The 23,382-nt window shown below is 37.5% G+C and overlaps 1 protein-coding gene across 13 annotated transcripts in view; it reads right to left on the bottom strand.

The window, feature by feature from the left end:
• Trpm3 (transient receptor potential cation channel subfamily M member 3) overlaps positions 1–23,382 on the bottom strand; it is an 827,780-nt gene that overhangs the window by 195,537 nt on the left and 608,861 nt on the right. For all 13 annotated transcript variants that reach the window (XM_027940080.3, XM_027940084.3, XM_027940085.3 and 10 more), the window contains 2 exons: positions 23,183–23,357; positions 2,016–2,139 (listed from right to left, as the gene is read on the bottom strand). In XM_027940080.3, coding sequence (XP_027795881.2) covers positions 2,016–2,139; positions 23,183–23,357 — 299 coding nt within the window. The remainder of the gene's footprint in view (positions 1–2,015; positions 2,140–23,182; positions 23,358–23,382) is intronic.

The raw sequence follows: 23,382 nt of genomic DNA, 5'->3' as shown, positions 1-23,382 counted from the left end.
GAATATTATAGCCCAAGCAGTTTGTAAAGGGAATCAATGGAAACTTGACAAATATATGAAAGAGGAATTTCACTATGTAATGCTTTGTTTTGTGTTATGTGCTATGCAGCCTGGTGAGTGGATAACACTGTAATAAGGCAGTTCTATCTCTCCTTTTCCTGGCTGTGTATGCATTTCCTCACCTCTAAATGTCTCTTCAAGATAAGGAAAAAAATGGCTACCTCATATCCACTTTATTTGTAAAACATCTAGTCCTGTCCAGGCACATAAATAGCCCCTCAGAAATGGAAGTTATTTTAATTACAGTTATAATCTTAAAAACCCTAACGTTTCTGCCTAGATGTGAATAGAAGATGACTTACTGCCTGATCAGGATGCATTTACTTAGCCTGGAGTGAGGACTATTTCACATTTCTTATAATGAACAACTTGGATTACAATGCAGCTGACCTTTGTAGCAGAGATCACGATTAAGCAACACAACAGTTATCAGGCAGCATCTTGCAGAACAGTCCCATGAGCTACCCAGAGAAGTCCATTTAGCTTCATTTGGTTTTATGATCTCCAGTAGGTTCCTAGAATTTTACTAGAATTGCCTTTCTGGGAAATTTGCAGGACTGCAATATATAGCTCTGGTAAGTTTTTACAGTGAGCTTTGGCCTCAATATTGGAAAATCATCAGTACTCAAGAAAATCCATACTGTGGCTTGTGGAAGCTCAAGTTTTCGGCACCTCCTTCTTGGGAGGAAGCAAGTGAGCTGAGATGTGGAGAGAACTGAATTTGAGATGGGAGGATGCTGCACATGGGTGGCACTGTCGGGGATGGTAGAGGCTCTATGGGAAAAGAGCAGTCATGACCATGTACCCTAACTGCTGGTTTGGTCAGTCAGTCAGTCTGTCTGTCTCTGTGTGTGTGTGTGTGTGTGTGTATCTGTGGTGGCCAGGCTATGGATAATCAAGATCAGACAAGCCCCATTCTCTCCCCATTTGGATCAGACATGCCCCATTTTCTCCCCATTTTGTTTCCTCCCAAACCCGGAAGCTGACAGAAGACTTCTCACAAAGGCTGTGTGGATGCTTTCCAGAGATGCCTCTTGCTTAATATAATCAATTCTTCTTTAAAATGTTTTGCTACCACTGTCACCAGGTGGACTCAAATGACCTTTGAAAATAGTCTTTGCAAACTGAGGCCTGATGGGAACTGATGGGAATATACTCAAGAGGCAATTCACTACATTGGCCTCAATGAGACAATTTCAAAAAAAAAAAAAAAATACTGCTGTTTTTGAGTCCTAGCTTCTCATTTACTATTTCAAATGAGTCCGTGTTTCCTCATCTGTAAGGTAAAGGCAATAATCATACCTCTCTGATCAGGACAAAGATGGACGAGTTAGTAGATGTCTGGCACCTGCCTGGCATATAGCAAGTGTTTGAAAAAATGTTTGCTCATGTTATTTCTGTTTACCCTAACCAGAGGGTCTCTCCTTATACCACATTTGTTAGACATTTTTCTGACGTAAAAAATGTTTCAATAGCTACTAGATGACATTTCAGAAACTGCATACAGATATTACTAGCATTTCTTGGGTATGTCTCTTCATTTTCCACCATGATGGATTAGCAGATTAGTTTGGATGCTGTCACTAAAGATATTTGCCCCAAAGTACTATGAATGACTTGCTACTTACCAGCAAGTGAAACCCCAAACCCAAGAAAGGATCAACTTGAGCATTTCCCAGGAGGAAACCTATTTTTGCTCAATTCATTTGGTTAAGGCAGTTGGAAGCATTCAGATGAGCTCTAAAAGGAAATTATGCTAAAACCCTGCTGCACATGCTTCATTAAATCCAAGGCTGAAAGACTTGTGTCTTTGCTATTTAGGTGAGGAAACTTGTGGGACCAGTGAGCCTGAGGAGGGTTGTAAGCTCGACCAGGGGGAAAAAAATGGTGCATGATTCAAGAAAATATTTGGGTCACATGGAGAAGGCCTCTGCCACCCATGGGGAATTACATACCAATTCCTTCTTTTTCATGCACTCCATGAGGATGATGAACAGATGCTGAGCTTGGGTTCGGGTGTATGTGAAAGTCTTCTGTATAGTCACCAGTAGCTGGTCCCTCAAAGATTCATTTATAAGTCTGCAATAGAAACCAATGTCGAATAGGTCAATCCAGCTCCTCTTTGATATACATTTCTTTTGAAAATTTATTTTTAATTGACACATAATCATACATAGTTATGGGGCATGGTGTGATATTTCAAAACCTGATACATTGTATAATAATTAAACCATAATATTTAGCATATCCAGCATTTCATACAATTAGCATTTCTTTGTGGTAATACTTAAAATCTTCTCTTTAGCTATTTTGAAATATCCAGTACAATTATTGTTAACCATAGTGACCCTAGAATGTAATGGAAATGTTATAGAACACAAGAAAGCACTATGAGGAATTTAGATAATAAGATTGTCTTCCTGTATTATTCTCAAAATAGTTACTTCAATTGAGATAATTTAAAAAGAGTACATTTAAAAATAAATCCCTTTTAATGTTTCAGAACCTAACAGAGTAAAGCAGGAAGATTGATTTCGTTTTGTTGTTGTTGCTCTTTTCCTTTTATCCCCCCATATGGCATGTGTTTAATGTCCTCTTCCTCAAATTGTCATCAGAAAATACTTTCAAATTAATAATCTGTATCTTGGTAAAAATTGACTATATCACTTCCCTGTAAATTGCAAAGTTGTCTCTAATTGTGCAAAGAAAAGTTATATCAATCATGAATTTTTGAGCATCAATAAGCAGAAAGAGCATTTATGTTTCCTTAAAAAACAAAGCATACAGGTGGTAGCCTATCCAGCTTATGATTCAGGTCATCACTCTTTACATCAAGTTTTTGCTATGTTGCAGTGAACAAAAGTCTGATCCATAAGAAGGTATCATATTGGCTATTTTATTAAAAGATGGTTTTTCTATAGAGGAATGAATGAAAGTAGGGGAGATGAATCACATCAATCAACACACAGTTACGTTTGAATATGTATCAGTCACAACTAATTTTTAACTCCTCTCTCACTAGCTTGATGAGAAATGGAGCCATCAAATACCAGGGAATGAAAGCTCATTTTGTTATTAACAGACACTGTTCAAAAGCAAAAGGATCAAAGTTCTCTCAAGGACCAGTGGAACATTTTCCATAATTTGTCCAGTATTTTACAGCCTGCACATTGCCTATATTATTGAAGTATCAGCAACTCTTAGATAAAATAGTAAATGATAAGACCCGAATAGACAACAGATTTGTTCAATTCTAAAGCCAGGGCATTTAGCTAGTAGGATCCAAATGTTTAGGGTCACACAGCAAATAAGTGGCAGAGTCAGAACCAGGACCTAGTTTTCAGAACAAGAACTGCTTTTCTGACTCTTTGGCCAGTGCTCCGGCCATCCTACCATGCTGCCTCTTTTTGCCCCAAGTGTATCACATGTCTTCCTCTATTCACTACTGTGGCTACTGGAGTAGATAGTTGTGGGATTTCCTTCAACATGAAAGTAAGACTTATTTTTATTGCTTAAGAGAAAGCAAGATACTTTAGAATGTTGTCTTTTGAGTGCCCTGCTGTGCTCTGGCTTGTGTGGGGTTTATCTGAGCCCACTATGTTGGACATTACAGTGGTCTTATTTTGAAAAGGATAGCATCCCCCAGGATGGAACCACACCCAGGACCTTCAAAGTCACTCAAATGGATGGAAGATTGAGTTCCCCCTTTACCCTTCCTTCTCCATAAAGATCCAAATCAATATTTAGAAAAAGAGAATGGTCCAGATGGTGTTGGGGGGAAAATGATACCAAATCTTCTCTCAAGATTTTCTAGGTTATTCTAGTTGGCTCTACTGTTATCTCTTCATTAGCAGATGAATGGCGAATGTCTACTTAGTGCCAGACACTGTAGTATATGCCAGAGACACAGGGATAGAAAAGATATATACACTTCCCACTTCAGGGAGTTATGTGCCAGTAGAATATAATGACATTCACCAGCAATTCAACTGCAGTCTCAGTGTTCAAGAAGTAGAGAAGATTATGACAGATAATCTGAGGGGTTCAAGGAAGACTTCTCTGAGAAAGTGCTATTTCACCTGAGACTTGAAGGATGAGCATTCACAGGATTAGAGGTGATGCAGCTGCGAAAGAGTAGATGAATGTGGTATGAACAGGCCTCTTTTTGGAGAAGATAAAAGGAAGTTAGTATGACTGGAGTATGGAGAGTATCATACTTTGGATCCTGAATGTCCTCCAAAGGCTCATGTGGTAATGGCTTGGCCTCTACATTGGTGCCATTGGGAGAGGGTGGAAGCTTCAAGAACTGGGGTCTATTGGAGGTTTTGAGTCACTGGGGGTGTACCCTTGAAAGTGATATTCAGGCCTCTTCTGCTCTTTATTTTACATCCTGAAATGCCAAACAGTTTGCCCTGCCTCATGTTCTCAGTATATAATGTGCTGCCACATGAACAAATAATGGAGCCAATGGGTCACTGACTGTTATGGTTTGGATGTGAGGTGTCCCCCAAAAGCTCACATGTGAGACGATGCAAGAATGTTTGGAGGAGAAATGATTGGGTTATAACCTTAACCCAATCAGCAAACTAATCCTTGATGGGATTAACTAGGTGGTAACTGGAGACAGGTGGGGTGCAACTAGAAGAAGTGGTTCATTGGGGGCATGACTATGGGGTATATATTTTGTATCTGGAGAGTGGAGTCTCTCTTTCTCTGCTTCTGATCACACTGTAAGCTGGTTCCCTCTGCCACACCCTTCTACCATAATATCCTGCCTCACCCCAAGCCAGGAAGAATGGAGCCTGCTGTCTATGGATTGAGACCTCTCAAAGCGTGAGCTCATGAATGAACTTTTCCTCTTCTACAATTGTGTAGGTCGGGTCTTTCAGTCACAGCAGTGAAAAAGCTGACTGAAACACCAAACTGAAACCTCTGAATGTGAGCCAAAATAAATCTTTTATTTCTACCTTTTATTTATATAAGGTGATTATCCCAGGTTTTTATTACAGCAAGGAAAATCTGATTAAAGAGAGAAAATTAGAAAAACAGGATGGGGCTCCAAAGAGGGTGAGCAGCCCCATTTCATGGAGAAGATCAAGGGGGAAATCATGTTAAAGCTTTAGGGTTTTATCCCCAAGGCAATTGAGAAGCCATTGAAGCATTTAAGGAAAGTGACACAATCACATTTGTGTTGCCAATTAATTTTCTTGAAGAGCACTCATACCTGGGCATATATCTACTTGACAGGAAATCCAAGTGAATGTGTTTAGAGAGTTCTGCAGTGTTAAGTGTGTGTAAGTGTTGTACATGATTAGCGACAGAAGGGACTCCCCTGATTAGACACTTGATAGGTCTGATCATTCATCTGCAGGTCTTTAATTTTTATTACAATTCAAAATTTGTTTTCCATTGCTAACCATCTGTGATAAAATTCAAATTCCCTGAGGTCATTAACTGTTTGAGAGTTCTGCCTGTCATTTGCATTGTCTGCCACTTTGTAAAAAATTGAGGAATTATGTGCAGTTAAGCTAGTTTAGGTTTTTACTGATTAGGAGAGCTTGAAGACATGAAAAATCTTATACTGATGAGCCCAGTTTCACAACTGGCTGAGGTTACATCTTTGGATAAATCACTTAGCAACAAGGACCACAGAATGCAAGAAGTATGCTGGTCTTTCCCAAAGAGGAAACACCTATTTCTGATAGAACAAAAATGATATGACAAAGAACAAAAGTGTTTTGGTCTATCCAAAGCATTATGTAGTATTCATTAAATGGCAAATAACCAGTATTCCTGGTTCAATCCTTTCTCCATCCTTCTAATTGCATCAGGAAGAAAACATCATTTTGGTGTCATTTTGCTTTAACAGCTCCCTAATATTTCAAATTTCCCCCTTAACAAAGAAATGATAGATATTACACCTCATGCCTTTGACAAACATTTAATAAACTTGATTTAAATAAGATTACATACAACATTTCCTGAAACCATAGTATGTCATGGTTTGCAGGGTGCAATGCTAGATAACGCTCATAACAATGTTGTGAGGCAAGAAGTTGTGAGTTCCACTTGGTGGAATAGGAGACCTCCCTAAAGGAGGTTAAATGATTTGTGTTACATCTCAGAGCTTGATGACCTCCATGTTGAGTTGAATCTATTTAATGTTGTCTCCATGATGCTGCCTTTCCTATGTATTCTCTCAGTGTGTCCTTAGCTTATTAACGATCTGCATTACAGGTAAAAATTTAAGCTTATTTGTCTGTAGGAAAATGCTTTTCCTTTCTGTATAACATGTATGTTGCGTTCAGAGAACATTTGAAGGTGATCAGACAAGTCTAGGGAAGATAAGGGGAAATTGGTAAACTATGACCACAGCAAAGAGCATTTGATAGTTTGAAGATTGCTTCTCACCTTTTATTTTTTTTTTAAATAAGTCTTTGCTAAGTTGGATATTTTCTGCTTGGTACAAAGATTTATATTCTATCTTCCTCATAGATCCTCTCTTTTGTGGTCATATTCCTTAGGATTTTGGAAGGTATGTGTGTGTTGCTGGGGATTAAACTGAGGAGCACTTTGTCACTGAGCTATACCCCCAGGTCTTTTTCTTTCTTTGAGCTAGGGTCTTGCTAAATTGCCAAGGCTGGTCTTGAACCTGTGATTGCCCTGCCTCAGTCTCTTAAATCTTCTGGGATTACAGGTGTGTGCGCGCCACTGTGGCTGAGAGCCTGCTTTAAATGATTGTTTTTCTAGCTCTTCCAACTTTTCTTCTGTATGACATTGGAGTAATTTAAGAATGTTGACTGTGATATTTAATCAGCAGCAAAATTAGAGATAAGCCCATTTTAGATTTCTTTTTATGGCACTGGAATAGTGATTGAAAATTTCTTCACATCCAAACATGGTTGTAGTATTATATGAAACTTCACTTTTAGGATTGGCTCTTTGACAAAAGTGGTATTATTTATGGAAACTGTTAATTTGTGACTCCATATGTACCAATGTTATTTTTGGTACATCTAAAATTAGAGTGCTTTGTGATAAGAAGTATAATCATTTAAGTGAAGAAAATGTCTTTACTATAGCATTTGTGTCTCCATTTAAATGCTGCACTTGTGATCTGGAGCCTTTTAGATGAGTCACAGAGTAATTTAAAATAGGTCAATATTTATCCAGGGCTCAGGATAACCAACAAAACTCCCCACCATTTGCAATTAGTATTCTATTAAACCACTGGTAATGCAGCCCACATACAGACATACTTTTCTTAGAATAAATTTAATTATCTGTAATATCAGATTTTTGTTCCTAGATATGAAAATCAGAAAATACATTTAGAATTCAGCAAGACTATAAGAGCTAATCTCAAGTTAATTAATGGCTTTGGAGGAGAGGAGCCCTTCCTGTGACCCCCATAGATTCTATTAGTTTCTTCAGACACAAAATGAGAAAATTTTTCTTATAAAAATAAAAATCTGTTAATACCACAATTTGGCACTTAAAAGACATCATTTCCCACAGAATCTCGAATTCTCTCAAGAAAAATGGAATTTTATCATTTGTTTGAAGCCAAAGCAAATTACCAAGAATTACAGAAAGGACACAGAAAGTAATGTGTCTTGACTATGGTCCTCGAGAATGGCATTTCCCTACTCTCCTTCTGCCCCTCCTTCCCATCCCCTGGGTGACAGTTGCTACTTCCTCCTAAATGCCATAGCTCTGGGGCCAAAAGTAACAGCATGATTCTCTCCAGAGAGGCAGTAGAGCATTGTTAATAGAGGCATCATGACCAGCAGGGCCAGGCTTTCTGGATTTAGGCTGTCACCAGCTGGCTGTGTGACCTTGTGCAAGTTATTTATACTTTGTTCTTTCACATATGTAAGATGGAAATTATAATAGTGCTTATCTCATAGACTTATGAATGTTAAATGAATTCATCTTCATAAAAGGCTTAGAAAAGTGCCCGGCATATAACAAGTCCTATATAAACATTTGCTATTTTTTCAAATGCTATCATGCTTCTTAGGAAAGAGTCCCTGATATATTCCTTTCTATTGAGTAGGGTGATCTGTGGCCTGCCCTTTGTGTACAATGCAGAATTCTCTCCTGAAATTAATAGTGCTCTGCAGACTTGGAAAGTCCTTTGGTTTAGGCTGGACAAGACACTGTTCTACTTAAGGGGGTTTAGAGACCACAAATTCTTTCTTACACTTGAGAAATGAAGATACTTATATTTAGAAAGCTTCATTATATGGAGTTTTGCAAACACCCCATGAAGATATTTACACACTTATTTACTTAGTCATTTATTCAACAAACCATACCGATACCTATTATGTGGCAGGCACTGTTTTAGGGGTTTAATGGGAATACTATTCAGCTCTACATGGTTATATACCATATATCCTGGTAGTCTATTAATAGGTAACATACCTCAAAACTTAAGGGTATGAAACAGCGTTTATTTATTGTTATTTTATGGACCAGACAGAGCATAGAGCAGATAACCTTTTCTTTTTCTTTTGGCCCAGTGATATCTGGGGCCTCATCTGGAATGGCTGAAGAAGCCTTCATGGGTCAGATGGACCTGTGTGACTGGGGCCTTAATTCTGCATGTGTCATCTTCTGGGGCTGTAATGTCCAAGTCATTTTCTTGGTTCCAAGTCTGGCACCTGGCCTGGAATAGCTGAGAGAGCTGTAGCTTGAGATGCATTGCTCTCTCCCTGATGAATGTAAGGTAAACTTGCATGGAAATTGGTCTTTCCTACAGTGAGGGTTCCAAGTGAGAGTATTAAAAGAAGACAGGCATAACTTTCAAGGTTTCTTATGACTTGGCCTCAGAAGTCCCAGAATGTCATTTCCTTGCATTTGATTAATCAGGGCAGTATCTAGAGCAGCCCAGATTCAAGAGGAGGGAAGGAATACCTTCCATCTCTTGATGGGGAAAAAGGCACACTATGTCAAGATGAGATATATGGATGTGATGATGTTGACGACAACCCCATTAAGTTCTCCTGTTCAGATGAGACATTGTGAAGTAGCAGTCTGCTCCATGGTTCAGTGGTAATCAGCCTCATCAACCTCTTGGTGAATTCTCTCTTCAACATCTAATTGTGGTACATATGTGTAAGTTGAGATGTTGTTATCTTGTTAGTGATGGAATACTCTTTTAGAAAGGGTAGGATAGAATCATGTTTGCTTTAGAGAAGAATCATTCCATCAGTGCTGAACACACGTGTTCCAAACACTGAATCTCCCAAGTCCACCAGACTTTTGCATACCACTATGCCCTTGAACTTGTGTGTCAACTGCTTAGAATATTCTTTACTCCTGAGCTCATCATTCAAAACTCATCATTTAAAACTCAGTTCAAACTCTACATCCTGTGTAAAAGTCTCTGACTACCATTTTCATGATGTTCTCAAAGTACTTGACATCTACTACTATAATTATTACATTGTATGGGAAAATATTTCACATCTCCTCCAGTTATGAACTGCTTAAAGCAGAGATTGCTTGTTTTGCTGGTACCTTAAGTTCTAGAAGAGTGTATGGTTCAATGTTGGCTCTGGAGGGATGCTTGTGAATTGACTGAATGAAAAGCTGCCTGCTCTGTTGGGAGAACATGTTGTCTTTGTTCTCATGGTAGGACCGACTTCAAACCTTTTTAGGAAAACAGGAGAAGTGACATAGTTTTACCTTCCAACCACTTGATTTTCTTTTATCCTTTTTCTTAATCAGATTAATTTCTAAGAATATACTTGGTCTCTTTCTCTTTTTTTTTTTTTTTTTTCAGTACCAGGGATTGAACCCAGGAGCATTCAATCACTGAGTCACATCCTCAGCCTGTTTTTTATTTTTTATTTTGGACAGGGTCTTGCTTAGTTACTTAGGGCCTCATAAGCTGCTGAGGCTGGCTTTGAACTTGATATCCTCCTGTCTCAGCCTCCTGAGCTGCTAGGATTACAGGTGTATGCCACTGCGCCTGACTCTATCATTTTTTTTTTTTAATTTTAATTCATGGGGAGTTTAGAAATTGATCATCCATCTCAAAAGGCTTTGAGTGATTTTATTTCTGGATACTACTTTGGCTCTCCCTTTGAACTGCTTTGTAGTTTTTGTCTGGAACAGTTAGTCTTATGTACTTGCATCTCCCCCATAATGTTTAGGGTAATGTTTTTGCTCATAAAAATGCTCAACAACTGTGTGAAGACCTTAAGGATTTTTGTGCTATCAAGGTGATTTCCCTCACACAAATCTCAGTTTTGACACCTGGAAGTAGTTCTCTCTTACAAGTCAACACAGCATGATACACATTTTTCAACTAATTTCATAATATACATGGTGGGTTTTGTAATCTGCTGTAGAAGATGGAGTGAATAATGAAGGTGCAATGATATGGTGCCTTTGGTTGCAATACCTTTCCTTTATTTACTAATGAGAGACCCAAGACAGATTATTCAATCTTGTCTTCTTGTCTGTTAAATGGAAGCAGCATGTCTTTTAAGGTTGATATATTTAGTGATGGTAGAGACGGGAAAATACTGTATGGAAAGCACCATTGTCCTAGCACATAGATGTTGAAAAACTGGCAGTTTTTTGTTAAGTAGAGTCTTCTGCACCAGCAGGGAGTCCCATTGATGTTTAGCTAGCTCAAAGCTGAACCAAGGTAACTGGAATGCAAATTAGCTGGAGGGGACCATCACTATGAAAAATCAGATTTTAGTATTTCTATAAATGTTGGATGAAACATTTCTGTGAATGGGATGGAAAAGACCCCAATTCAAAGCCATGTAGCCAGGATGTCCCTGAGGAGAGCCCAGATATGTCAGATCATATTTGTAAAGGTCATGCAAAAAAACAAAGTGTGATGCCAGGATTCCCTGAAGTCATTACCCTTATAAAATTCCATGCCATCTCACTCGACTGTCACCTCCTCCTGCTAATCAGAATTTGAGCTCCTTCTAATCAGAATTTGAGATTTCTGAAGTCTGTATATCTTTTTTTTTTTGATACCAGGGATTGAACTCGGAGCAGTTTGACCACTGAGCCACATCCCCAGCCCTATCCAGCCCTATTTTGTATTTTATTTAGAGACAGGGTCTCACTGAGCTGCTAAGCACCTTGCCCTTGCTGAGGCTAGCTTTGAACTGGCGATCTTCCTGCCTCAGCCTCCTGAGCTGATGGGATTATAGGCATGTGCCTGGCTTGAAGTCTGTATTTCTTTAGTGAAGGCACTAATCAGAAAATTCTACCAAGGCATTTGAACTTCAAGGTAAAGGAAGGATATAACTTTAGAGAAACCATTTTATGGATGAAGAATCTGAAGCCTGCAGATTATAGCTGATAAGAGTCAGCTGGGCTTAGAGGACAAGACAGTAGGGAAGAATTTCTAAAAATGAATTATGGGAATGTAAATGTACAGGTACAACTCAGTGTATTAATATAGTTAGTGACTTGTTTGGGTACAAATGATTTTGTATCTGAGATAGAATGTTTCATATCATGTGTGAGAAGACTCAGTAATGTGATTTCCAGAATCCACTATTTTCCCAGAATTATTTCCTCACTATATCAGATGGCTAGGGTGTCTTTTAGTTGATTAAAAGATATATAAGTACTTTGTTCAACAATTAGAAGCCCTAAGAATAACTCTTAGGATAAGTGATGATTCATGTTAAAATCACACTTAACTGACTGATGTTGATTTTTTTGAGAAAATACTAGTTAGAAAGATGGATAGAAAAGATTAAATGGAACAAATAAATGGGCTTAGGGGTTATTTTGCTCAACTTTTTACTGATGGGCGGATATAAATGGCTCTAACAGCTAAGACCTGTGAAAGAGAAATAGCAGCTCTGATATTGCTTTAGTGTCTAGCCTAGAAAAACTATTCACCTATGCTTTTGTTTTGAGGATTTCATCTGGTCATTTGAGCTAGTTAGAAAGAACTTAGTGAAACTGACCTGTTGAGGGCAGAATGTCTATATAATGATGATACAATTGGGGCTGGGGTTGTGGCTCGCCTAGCACGTGGAAGGTGCTGGGTTTGATCCTCAGCACCATATAAAAAAAAAGATAAAGTGGAGGTATTATGTCCAACTACAACTAAAAAAATATGATGGTACAATCTGGTTTTTTTTTTTTTTTTTTTGCAAATTTCATTACTGCTACCCACAAAGTGATCATTGCGGATTTTTTTTTTTTAATCTTTGTTCTTTTTGATTTTTTTCTCCACTCTAAAATACTGAGATAGCTATGGTAAAATAGAAGGCAAAGCTATATATAACAAAGGAAACAGGAGGTAGATGCTGGATGGGGTGGGGTGGAGGATGGTAGGAGAGATGCTCAGTATCTACTGTAGGAAAAACTTTGGGTTCTGTATTTGCACAGGGCATTTAATAACACAGATTGACCTAAACAAATCCCGACTAGACTGTAAACCCCTGGATACAAAGGCTTCACCTTATTACTTGGCTATCCTCTTCTCCCCTTCACTTAGGACCAAACAAGTTTCAAAGGCCAAAGGCTTTTCTGCTACTTTTATACTGACCCCCGCTTAATCTACTCTTTTCCCCATAGTATATCACCTCTAAAATATTATACAGTATGGTTATTCATCATCTATATAACCTCACTAAAATATAAGCTTCAGAAGGGCAGGAAGTTTTGTCTTTTTGTTTACTGGTGTGCTATTGCCAGTGCTTATACTGGAGCTTAGACCATAATAGTTGTTTAAAAATATGAGTGGCAGAATATGTAATGCTGGATGAAATAATGTAATGAAAATATGAAGGCAGCAATATCAAATACATTGGCAATCTATTAGATGTTCCGGCATTCCTCGTTTGGTGGAATGTAAGAGCTATGCCACCCCATGTAGAGGTTGCTAGCCATCTGTGGCTATTTAAATTTAATTATGATTAAATAGAATTAAAATTTGATTGCTTAGTTGCACTAGCCCCAATTCAAGTGCTCAGGACCTGCCTGGGAGGTCACCACAGATATCTAAGTTTCCATGATGATGGAATCTATTGGACAGCAATGCTCTTAAGGCTGACCGGGCTGCCAGACTCTCCACCTGGGCTAGGTCTAGCTGGATGTTTAGGTATCAGATCCTGAAGAGTGCTGGCTCTGTCTATGCAATTTCTCTTCTTTACTTTGCTTTTTGGTTATGAATGTGCCCAAGAGTAGAAAATGAAATGTTGCCAAAGAACACAGGGACTGTAACATAGTCAGGTAGGTTTTCTGCCAAAATGGTAAGTGGAGCACATCCTCTGTGCTCATTCCAAGTAAAATCCCATTAGGAATACTGCCCATAGCCAGGCAAGAGGGACAGTCAAAATATTTATTGTTTTGGGCTCTGCATGAAAGACAGAATCAGAGCTGGCTTGAGATGTGTGGAACCCTCAGGCAGGCGAAATATGGGTGCTCCTTCAATGGATGGGTTTTAAGTATTGGCTCAAGATTTATTCAGAGACGATAACTAGTATATGGGAGAAGATGGAAGCTGGATGCAGCCTCCTTTGTTGTCTGAAATAGCTCAACTCCAGGGCAAGCAAAATAAACCTCCTTGTCTCATCTTCTCAGGAAGCAATATGCTGTAGGTGCTGAGAGCACAGTTCCGGCCCCAATTTGCCTGGGCAGGCCACTCACTAGCTGCGAAATGATTGGCCAATGACAGAACTTTTCTGTTCTCAATTTCTTCATTTATAAAATGGGGATAATAATCATAACTGTTTTGTAGAATTTAACAGGTAACATGTTTAGATAGGGCTCTTGCATGTAGAAGCTTTAAAAACATTAATTCCAATGCCTTAAGCATCCTGTTGGAGAGAGGGTCAGGTGTGGGGAGAGAAAACTTTATCTTTCACAAAGTAATTTGTCAAATTATTTCTTCTAATCCCATATGCTACTTTAAGATGTTAGGGCAAATAGTTTTCTCTCTCTTTTTAAAAATTTTTTTATTTGTTTTTATGTGATGCTGAAGATTGAACCCAGTGCCTCACATGTGTGAGGCAAGCACTCTTTCACTGAACCACAACCCCAGCCCCAGTTTTCTCTTTTTGTTCCATGTTATGTGATTTATTTCTAGTTATTTTTTAAAAAATTATTATTTCCTATACATTATCCATAAGAAATTGGTGAATTGAACTTTTGTCCTTTGCTCAAGAGCCAAACAGTATTTTGTAGTACAGAGTGTCTTGTCCTTCATCTCGTTTATGTCATGTGTGTGTGGAAAGTGTCATATCAAATAATTTAGACATTGATGTGCTTCACAGTATTGATTTTAAAAAACAACTTTTCTTTATTTTCTGAGTATCTTTAAGTTAGCTAGGGTTCTTATTTTTCCTGTTGGTTTCAAAATTCAATGAACTACTTGATTGCCTGGCAGTCTTATATACAGGGAGGGTATCTCTAAGATTTTGGCTTTCTTCCAGTGTAAGGTTAGACATTTGTGGTATGTTGATTGTACATTCCTTTCTTTGCCTCAGTTGGCTTTGTTAATCACAGTACTCTTTTCTATCAGCCCAACCATGGTCTCAGGATCATTCTCAACACATTCTAGGAAGCCACCACCAACAGAGGTGAGCTTCCACTATTTGTCATTTCTGCACCAGAGATGATGATAAAATTTCAAATACATTATCATCAAACAGCAAAAACTAAGGATATCCTAGACCTAAGGAACTCCAGATTTGAGTCTGTCTCCATGAGGATGAAACATGGATTCTATAAAACATATTCTTGATTAATAATAGTAATCATCAGATTTCAAGCATATATGAAACTGTTTACTCCCAACCTTTGGGAGTTTCTATTCTGGATGGACATATGCTTTGCTATGAATATCCCCAGAATAAATAATAATGTATTGACTCTGGAATAGCTGTACAGTAACCAGGATAATAAAGATCTTATTGAAACCAAAAGGAGACTTTTGTAAACAACAGCAATATGGATTTGAGTTATCTCTGGAATTCTACTTTAATGTATTTTTAGTCTTTCTCTGGCTGAAGAAAGCAGGTGGCCAATGATGTATATACTTTTCATAAATCCCATGGTCCATGATCAGCATCTGAGACTTGCATGGGGAATTAGAGGAAACTCCATAAAGAACATCCCAAACATTATAATTAATGGTACTACTGGGGGTGATGTTAATCTACTACATTTCTAGCAGCAGCAGGTTCTAATGTCAGCCACCTTGATTCAGAATTCATGTCCTCTAGAGGAGAGGGAATAAATTATAGGGATTTTTTTTGAGCCTTATTCATATGTTTTAAACATACCTATGGATTTTAATACCTTTCCAAAATTATTTCATGAGGGAGAGGATATGTTTTTGTAGAACTGCAGAGAAAAATTTACTAGAAATTAAGTGGGTAAATAAATGTATTTGTCCATCTCATGCATGACAAGACAGATCTGTAAAAGCAGGGTGTACTTGAGAGCAGTGTAGAGGAGCATGAGGTTGGGTTGCAGGGTGAACAGAAGGCTCATTGAGTGTCCAATGACTTTAGAGAGAGGTTGGGGCTAGAATGTACAGAGTCTTGAGTCCACCCAAAGGCAGGGGAAGTTGACCTGGATATTAGTGCTGTCTTAGAGCTGGGAGCCAGGAAGCCTTAGGAAAATGGCTCTGGCAGTCCAGTCCCAGGACCAACAGTATCATCCTCTTCTGGGACTCCTTTGACATGCAGATTATCTGACCTCAACCAGATTTATTGAATTAGAAAATGTCTGGTTGGAGCCCAGCAATTTGTGCTGTTGTCTTTCCTCTTATTTTTAAAATTTATTTTTTATTGACAAAATGATCTATTGTGGTATACAACATTTGATAGTAGACATATTGTAGAATGGCTCCATCAAGCCAATTAATGTTTGCATTCATTCCTATACTTTTTCTGGTAAGAACAGTTAAAATATAATCTTAGCAATTTTAAAGCATATAACATGTTGTTCTTAACTATAGTTGCAATGATATATGATAGCTCCCTGAACTCATGCCTCCTGTTGGGCAATTTGTTTTAGGAAGCTATCTGATTTGGATGATTAGGAGAGCCATAGATCTAGGCCTTCAACCTTAGTTTCAACAGAGTAAATCCCCAGTGTGATCAGGTAAATTTTGACTACCTGAGGTTTCAATTAAGAAAAAGTTCAGAGCCTTTAAATAGAAAAATCAGGCCCATAGGAGGTTGGGACTCTAATGGTTGTTCCTGACAACTGTTGAGTCAAAGGAAAGTGGGTTGGGATGGTTCCAGGGCTGAACTTCTAAAGCGGGTTGTAGTGATTGTGCCTCTTCTACAGCGAAGAGAATCATTGTTCACAATCAACTAGCACCATTTCACTTTGAAATACTTTGGCTTTTCTTATCATTTTTTTTCCTTTCTAATTGGTTGGATGGATATTTTGAACTAGTCAGGAAATAATTTAGAAAAATGGGAGTGAACGAAATGGTCTTAAGAAATACATGTAAATAAAAATAAATTAAGTCTGTCATTCCTATCCAAATGAGTGTTTTTATGGTATAGCTTGCTCTTCAGGGAAGAATTTCCAAGTCTGACAGATGTTTGGAACCAGGCACAGCTGTGGTAAAGAACTAAATGAGGCGATTCATGGTAAATACACTTTTCAAGTCAATTGGGTTCCAGAGACCAAATGCAGCAGAGGGTACAATGTGCCTGGGGCACCAGTACAGTGACTTGTGAGGAGAATGCAATTAAGGCGTAGAAATGGAAGAAGCTATTTTTGAAAACATCAGAGAAATGTAAAAAAAAAAAAAAAAAAACTAATTTTTATAAATTGTAATGTAACTTCTGAAAATGTGGTCCACGGATTACTCTCATCGGAATCGCCTGGGGTTTAGTTTCAAATAGTTTCTCGGACCCCACCCCCGGTCCATCAGAATCATACAGGGGAATCAGGGGAATCTATATGCTCTAAAGCTTTCCAGGTGACTGTTAGGTATGCTGAAGTTCCATAATCACATGCTTGTTGTGAATGTTTTCTGTAAAACAAGTGGTCGAGTGTTAGCTAAGCAAATCTTTGGGGAATGTAATAGATACCTTTGAAATCTTCACCTGGCATTGATGGGTTTTCTGAAAATTGTAGACAATGGTTCTTTAAAAGGAATTTCTCTATAATAACGGATTGCCCAGATATGATTATTTTGATGTTTACTCTTCATGTTCAAAGACATAGTTTCCCAGTGAGTTGAGAGTGGAGCAATTCTAATGCAAATTAAATCAATATAGGGATCTGTTTTGTTCATTCAGATCAATAACACTTTTCTCCTCCATGACATTTTATTCCCTAAACTAGATAATTGTTTTTTAAAGTCCATGCTTCATTCATAGACTTAATTCATAGAGGGATTGAATAGCAAACTGTAATGAAATAAATGTAGAGTTTGGATACAATGACATAGGTAGCTTTATGTCTGTATCTTTACATGGCTATATTTCCATATCTTTATGAGGCAAAAGTTGCAGTAATCCTCTGTGGAACTTCCTGACTTCTCAGAAATTATAACATTTAATTAAAAATTATTATTATATTAATTTAAATGGAATTGTACACACATCCCTTGAGGAAAGTTCTGCTTCATTTCCTAGTACCCATGTTACTTAAAATAAACATTCAAAAATACCTAGTGATTGATAGAACTGGCTTTTCAAAATCAATCTTCCTATGTGTTTTCAGTTCAATTTTAAACATATAGGTATGTATAAAACTATAGTATAGGCATTTATATATAATAATTATGATTCAACAGGATTATTATATGACTATGTTAATTATACATTATTAAATGAATTTCTTGGATTAAACTCATTACATTGAACTTAAATATGTAAATTCAATGTAATGATATATATAGATAGACAGACACACAAACACATAAAATACCACCACACCAGCTCAAATAATTTTTCTTTACCAACTTTTTGCAATCCTATTCAGAGTGAATCACTTTTAAAGTTATGCAAGAGAGGACCAAATATTAGTTTTTCTTTTCTGTCATCTAGTCTGACCCTCAGATTAGATCCAGATTTTAATGGAAAGGAGAAGAGGAGAAATCAATTATATTGCCATCTTTGAGGACAATTAGCACATTTGAAAGGGTTCTTGTGTGTGTAGGGGGGCCCTACATGGGCATTTTTCCTGGTGCTCTTCTTATATTGTGTGCCATTATCAGAGAATGCATGACCCTCTCATGCATTCATGTCTGTGTGTTTTAGTATCCATTGTAACATCCCTTACAGCTAGGTCCAGTTCTTGTTTATCTTCCTGTAGTTCCATGTACATAGTAGGCACCCCATGAATGTTAGGTTGGAAAACAAATTTACAAAAATAATGCTTTTTAATGAATAAAGCTGCTAATGTTTTTGTTTTGTCTGTACAAGATATTACCAAGATTCCTTACTTTCATTCTAAGAAAGTTTCAAAAAAAATCAAGTTTTGACATTTTTTATAGGAAATGCTAGAAAAGAGGCAAATGGACATTTGAAATCAAGATGCTTGATATCCATTTCCTTCTTTTTCACTTGACATTTCAATTATGTTTAAATCATGCTGGAACACAGACCACCAAGATCAATTACTTTCTGCAGGTAGTACAGGGACAAATGACAGGGCTTTGCCATCCTTCAGCTTAAGCTGGAAATTTCTGGAGCAGCAGGAGAAAACATTTATGATCATTGCATAGAATGATAGACCCCAGGGATTAGAGACTTCATCAGGGTTACTAAAATCCCTAGTTTTCTGGTGATTTTCTCCCATCTTTGGTCATTTTGATGTGTAGTCTAAGAGAAACTTTCCCCAAATCTCTGCAAATAATTTGTGGTTATATAATTGGAAGTCATGCAACATAGTTTTCCTTTTTCATCTCTAGTGATGTTCCATTTATGCTTTTGCCTCAGCTCATCAAAAAATGTAAGGGCTCTTATCAAGCTCCCTTTAAATAGGAAAGCCTAATTTGTATTTGAATATATTATATATTCTTTTGCCATGAGGAAGCCATTGCTCATTTATTCTTCATAGAATCTAAAACAAATTCCACTGGAACATAAGAATGTGAACAGTCTCTTGTTTGCCTTGCTGATAATTTCCCCAAAATTATAAACCGACTACTAAAATTCTTGAAGGCTTTCTGCTACCAGCTGGTTCTCCTTCTTATCCTAGGATGTCTAAAAATGGTAAATCCAGATGTCTGTTTTGGGGACAAAGATGCTAAAATAAACATACATTGGTGATAAAATTTTGATGAACAAGGAGCATCATCTCAGAACATATATGCATTCAGGTGTCTTTTTCAAACTAATATTTTTTTCATTTCAAAAATACTTTCTCCCTGAATGATACATGAAGGACTGACCCACACTTAGCAGTCTGAGACTGGAGGCTGACAATGATCAGGCAAAGGAGTCTCTGATTTCAACATCAGGAGACAGCAGCCTGAAAAGTGTTCTCAACTTTGGGTAATGAATGCTATTTGTCTTACCCAATCAAACACAACCCAAAGTGGGATCTTGGTGTTTAACATCTTATGCAATTCTAACACTAATTGGGTAGCATAGATCTTTTTGCATTTATAGCATTTAGTCATTTGTGATTAAGAAATACAATTTGATAATATTTCTGAAGCAATTAAATCAGTTAGGGAAAGAGATTACTGATTCATTCTAAACCATGACAGATGAGAAACAGGTTTTCTTTCAGGTAGTATATGTTGCAGAGAAATGGAGAAAAATACAAAAATAAGAATTTAATTGCAGTTGTCTCTTGGTTTATCCAAACTCATTTGCATTGTGATAGATAAGATCTGTCTTTTTCTACCTCAGGTAATCTCTACAAAAGCTAATCAGATTTGCCAATTATATTTTGCTTCCAAATTGATTCTCTTTTCAAATTCATGTTCTTGGAAAGGAATTTAAAGAAAACAGAAGGATCACAAAAGTTAAAACATAAGGTGTGAAAATTTTACTCCAAGATTTTAAATGAAAAAGTATATAGCTGAATATACACATTTACACTCCTTTGACCTGTCTTGTTTAAAAACCTATAAATTAACAATTTTAAAATCTTAATTATATCACCAAAGTAACTGAAAAGATACTGATTCAATCCTGAAATAGTTTTCATAAATAGGATGTGTATGTTTCCTATATCTAATTTTATATGTACAATGACACATTTGTTTATATGAACAGTTATATTTTTATATTTATAGTGAAATATGTCCAAATATGTTGGACTTTGTCAGAAATCAAAGAAATCCTTCCTGGTGTATATAGTCTAGGTGAACCAGGTCTTCTTTTCAGCAAAAAAGAAAGCACACTACTGCAAAATAATGTTCTTTGGAAATGATTTTTAAAATTGGCTGCACATATGTGGCTAGACAATTTCCTTTCAAGCTAAATAAACATGATTAATTCTGGCAGTTATTCAGATGGCAAAGGAACATTCTGACTTAATTTATCATGATAAATTTATCACTGCTTTCCTGGAGAAGGAATACATTTTTATCATAACACACTTTCTCTCTCTCTCTTTCTCTCTTTTTCTCTCTCTCTCTCATATCTATATATAGAGAATCTGTATATAGAATATGTGACTAGACAGACATGTGCACACACACAGCTTCAGGCTTCTACTTTCTTAAGCATTGTAAATATTAAGGTTTGGATTTAAAGTTTCAAAATATAAAAATATAAAATTATATTTCTTATCTCTGTACTAGTTTATGTACATACTTCATATTCTTTGATAATTAGCCATAGCCATGTTCATATGTTTATGCAGATTCCATATTGTGGGATTGTGGTTTCACATATTTCAACCATAAAATAATTAGAGGTAGGACTGCCAAGTTAAAAGGGCATGGTGTTATGAGTATTGATTTTGGGAATGGGGAAGATGGCCTCTATGGGGAAGGGATCCCCATGACATAGGGATCTTCAATTTGGACACTGGTTGCAACCAGGAATACATTGGTTTTCTCTTTATTGGGATAGAGAGAAAAATAAAAAATTATAATTCAAAGAGGAAGCTGGGCATACCTTTAGTGCTTTTAAATATTTAAAACACAACTTCATTGAAATACTTTATGAGAAATACTGAAGCACATATGTCAAAACACATTTCAGTGACTTTCTATAATATCCTAGAAAGAATCCTAGTCTAGGATTAAGGTATGTTGTGGTCTTAGAAAACCATTTAACTTCTCTGAATATCTGTCTACTATGTTAAACTATCTAGTATACCTCCCAACCATTAAGATGTATCAAATTTCTCCCATATTAAAACAGGAACAGGAAGGGCAAATTTATGGGAGACTTGAACATTTTCAAGACATACAACCCAAGATAACAATAAATAATAGACGCTAAGTTCCAGCTTTCATTATGTATAGACCTAGGAAGCCTGAAATGTGGAGGTAAACGGCTTATTTTTTCTTTAACATTTTAAAAGGAAACTTGCATTCTGAATGCAAATATGTGTCTACTTTGTAGGAATACAATAAAATAATCTGCAAACATTAGGAAGCACAAAATAAGCCAAAGCTAAAAACTATAAAATTCTTGTTTATTTCTGGAAAAAGACATATTGTTAATTTTAAAATGTGAGGAATATGGATAATTTTTTAATTAAAAAAAGGCAGAGGTTTTCTTGGTATCAACTCTTTAGGCCTAAAACCGTTGTCCCGCTAGAAGCCCCATGCCTTTCATTATTCCTTAATTCAGATATTTAGGTTCCTGAACTAATGAGGTAAATCTGCTCTATGGCTCACCTGGAGGGCTGATCAGCTGGCAAAGACAGAGTTAGGATGGAAAGAGGAGGGGTGGTGTTGAGCTAGAAGGTGAAGTCTCTTTACTTTAAGGAAGGCTCGATAGGAGAGGTAGAGGAGGGAGTGTCCTGTGCAGTAGGTCAGCTCATCTGTCATTTTTTGGTAACTATATGCTCACCCATTTATTAGATTGACAATAACTTCTTAAGGGTGGCAATTTTGTTATTTTCATTTTTTATCTCAGCGCATGACATAGTGCAGGGCACTTGCTGGACATTTATAAAAAGCATGAATAAAAGATCCCCAGCTCCTAATTTTGTGTGGTCATGAAAACTGATTGGATTAAGTTCTTTAAAAACGAATGACTTTCTTGTGTTTTCTTCGTTAAACTCCTGAATACTTTGACATGCGTTACTTTGATCTGTATATCTGCAAGAATGCTTGAACCCCAATAGTCATTGAGTAGGAACTCAGATTGGAGGAGGCCTGTGAAGGAGTCCTTCAGGGTTGAGGGCTTTGGACTGGTGAAAGCAGCATTAGACAGCAGATGAACCAAGGTAAGTACATGGGGAGGTGACTCAAGAGGATTTCACAAAAAGACCAGAGAAGCTACCATTACAGAGACTTTTTTTTTTCCCCCTAACTTTCCAAGCCAGGCTAGAGGGACCTAAGAGCACTATCCATCAAATGTTTTTTAACTGTATTTATTGTAGTATTGGGGATTGAATCCAGGTGCTCTCTACCACTGAGCTATCCTTTATTATGAGACAGGATCTTGCTAAATTGCCCAGGCTGGCCTTGAACTTATGATCCTCCTGTCTCAGTCTCCGGAGTAGCTGTAATTACAGGTGTGTGCTACCATACTGGGCTTCACCAAATGTTTTGTACAGCAGCTTGGTAATGCTGGAGTTTTGAAGGCAAGCCTGGAAGCTGCACATCTCAGGTGTACTTTGTTACTAACCTGCACTGTTTGGTCCAGATTAGCTGTGCTTCATTTATTGTAACCCCATTCTTGCTTTTCCTTATTTGGAGGAGAAATGAAAGAAAGAGAAAAGATGACCACATCTACAATCTCCTTTCTTCCCCTCACTCTCTTATCAGTGTAGTCTGGTACAGAATCCGTGGAATTTGTCATTTCATGGGACATTTAGGGTCTGTTCCTCTGATTTTCCCCCCCACTCTCCCTCCATATGCATCACTTAGACAATTTGTGCATAGCTGATTCTGATGTGAGGTGTTGGTTGAGCTACTGGAACACTCATCTCACACCCTCTTTTCCAAGCATCAAACACAAGCTTTGCCCTTGGGTCTACATGGGCTGCAGGGGTTACCTACCCGCCTTCTTCTGAATATTTATGCCCAAATGCCAGGATGTCAGATGCCCGTCCACTGCCATCACAGACCACCACAGGCACAGGAGGCGTGTCTCGGAGGTACTCCAAAACGATGGAGATCACATTGGGGCCTCCTTCCACGATGAGTGCCACCACCGGAACCCCTTGTCCGATTCCTGCATTAAAAAAGGAAAAGAAAAG

This window comes from Marmota flaviventris, chromosome 13, assembly GCF_047511675.1.
Source record: "Marmota flaviventris isolate mMarFla1 chromosome 13, mMarFla1.hap1, whole genome shotgun sequence".
Classification (NCBI taxonomy): domain Eukaryota; kingdom Metazoa; phylum Chordata; class Mammalia; order Rodentia; family Sciuridae; genus Marmota; species Marmota flaviventris.
Note: the sequence above shows the minus strand (reverse complement) of the source record. Positions and strands in the feature narration are given on the sequence as shown.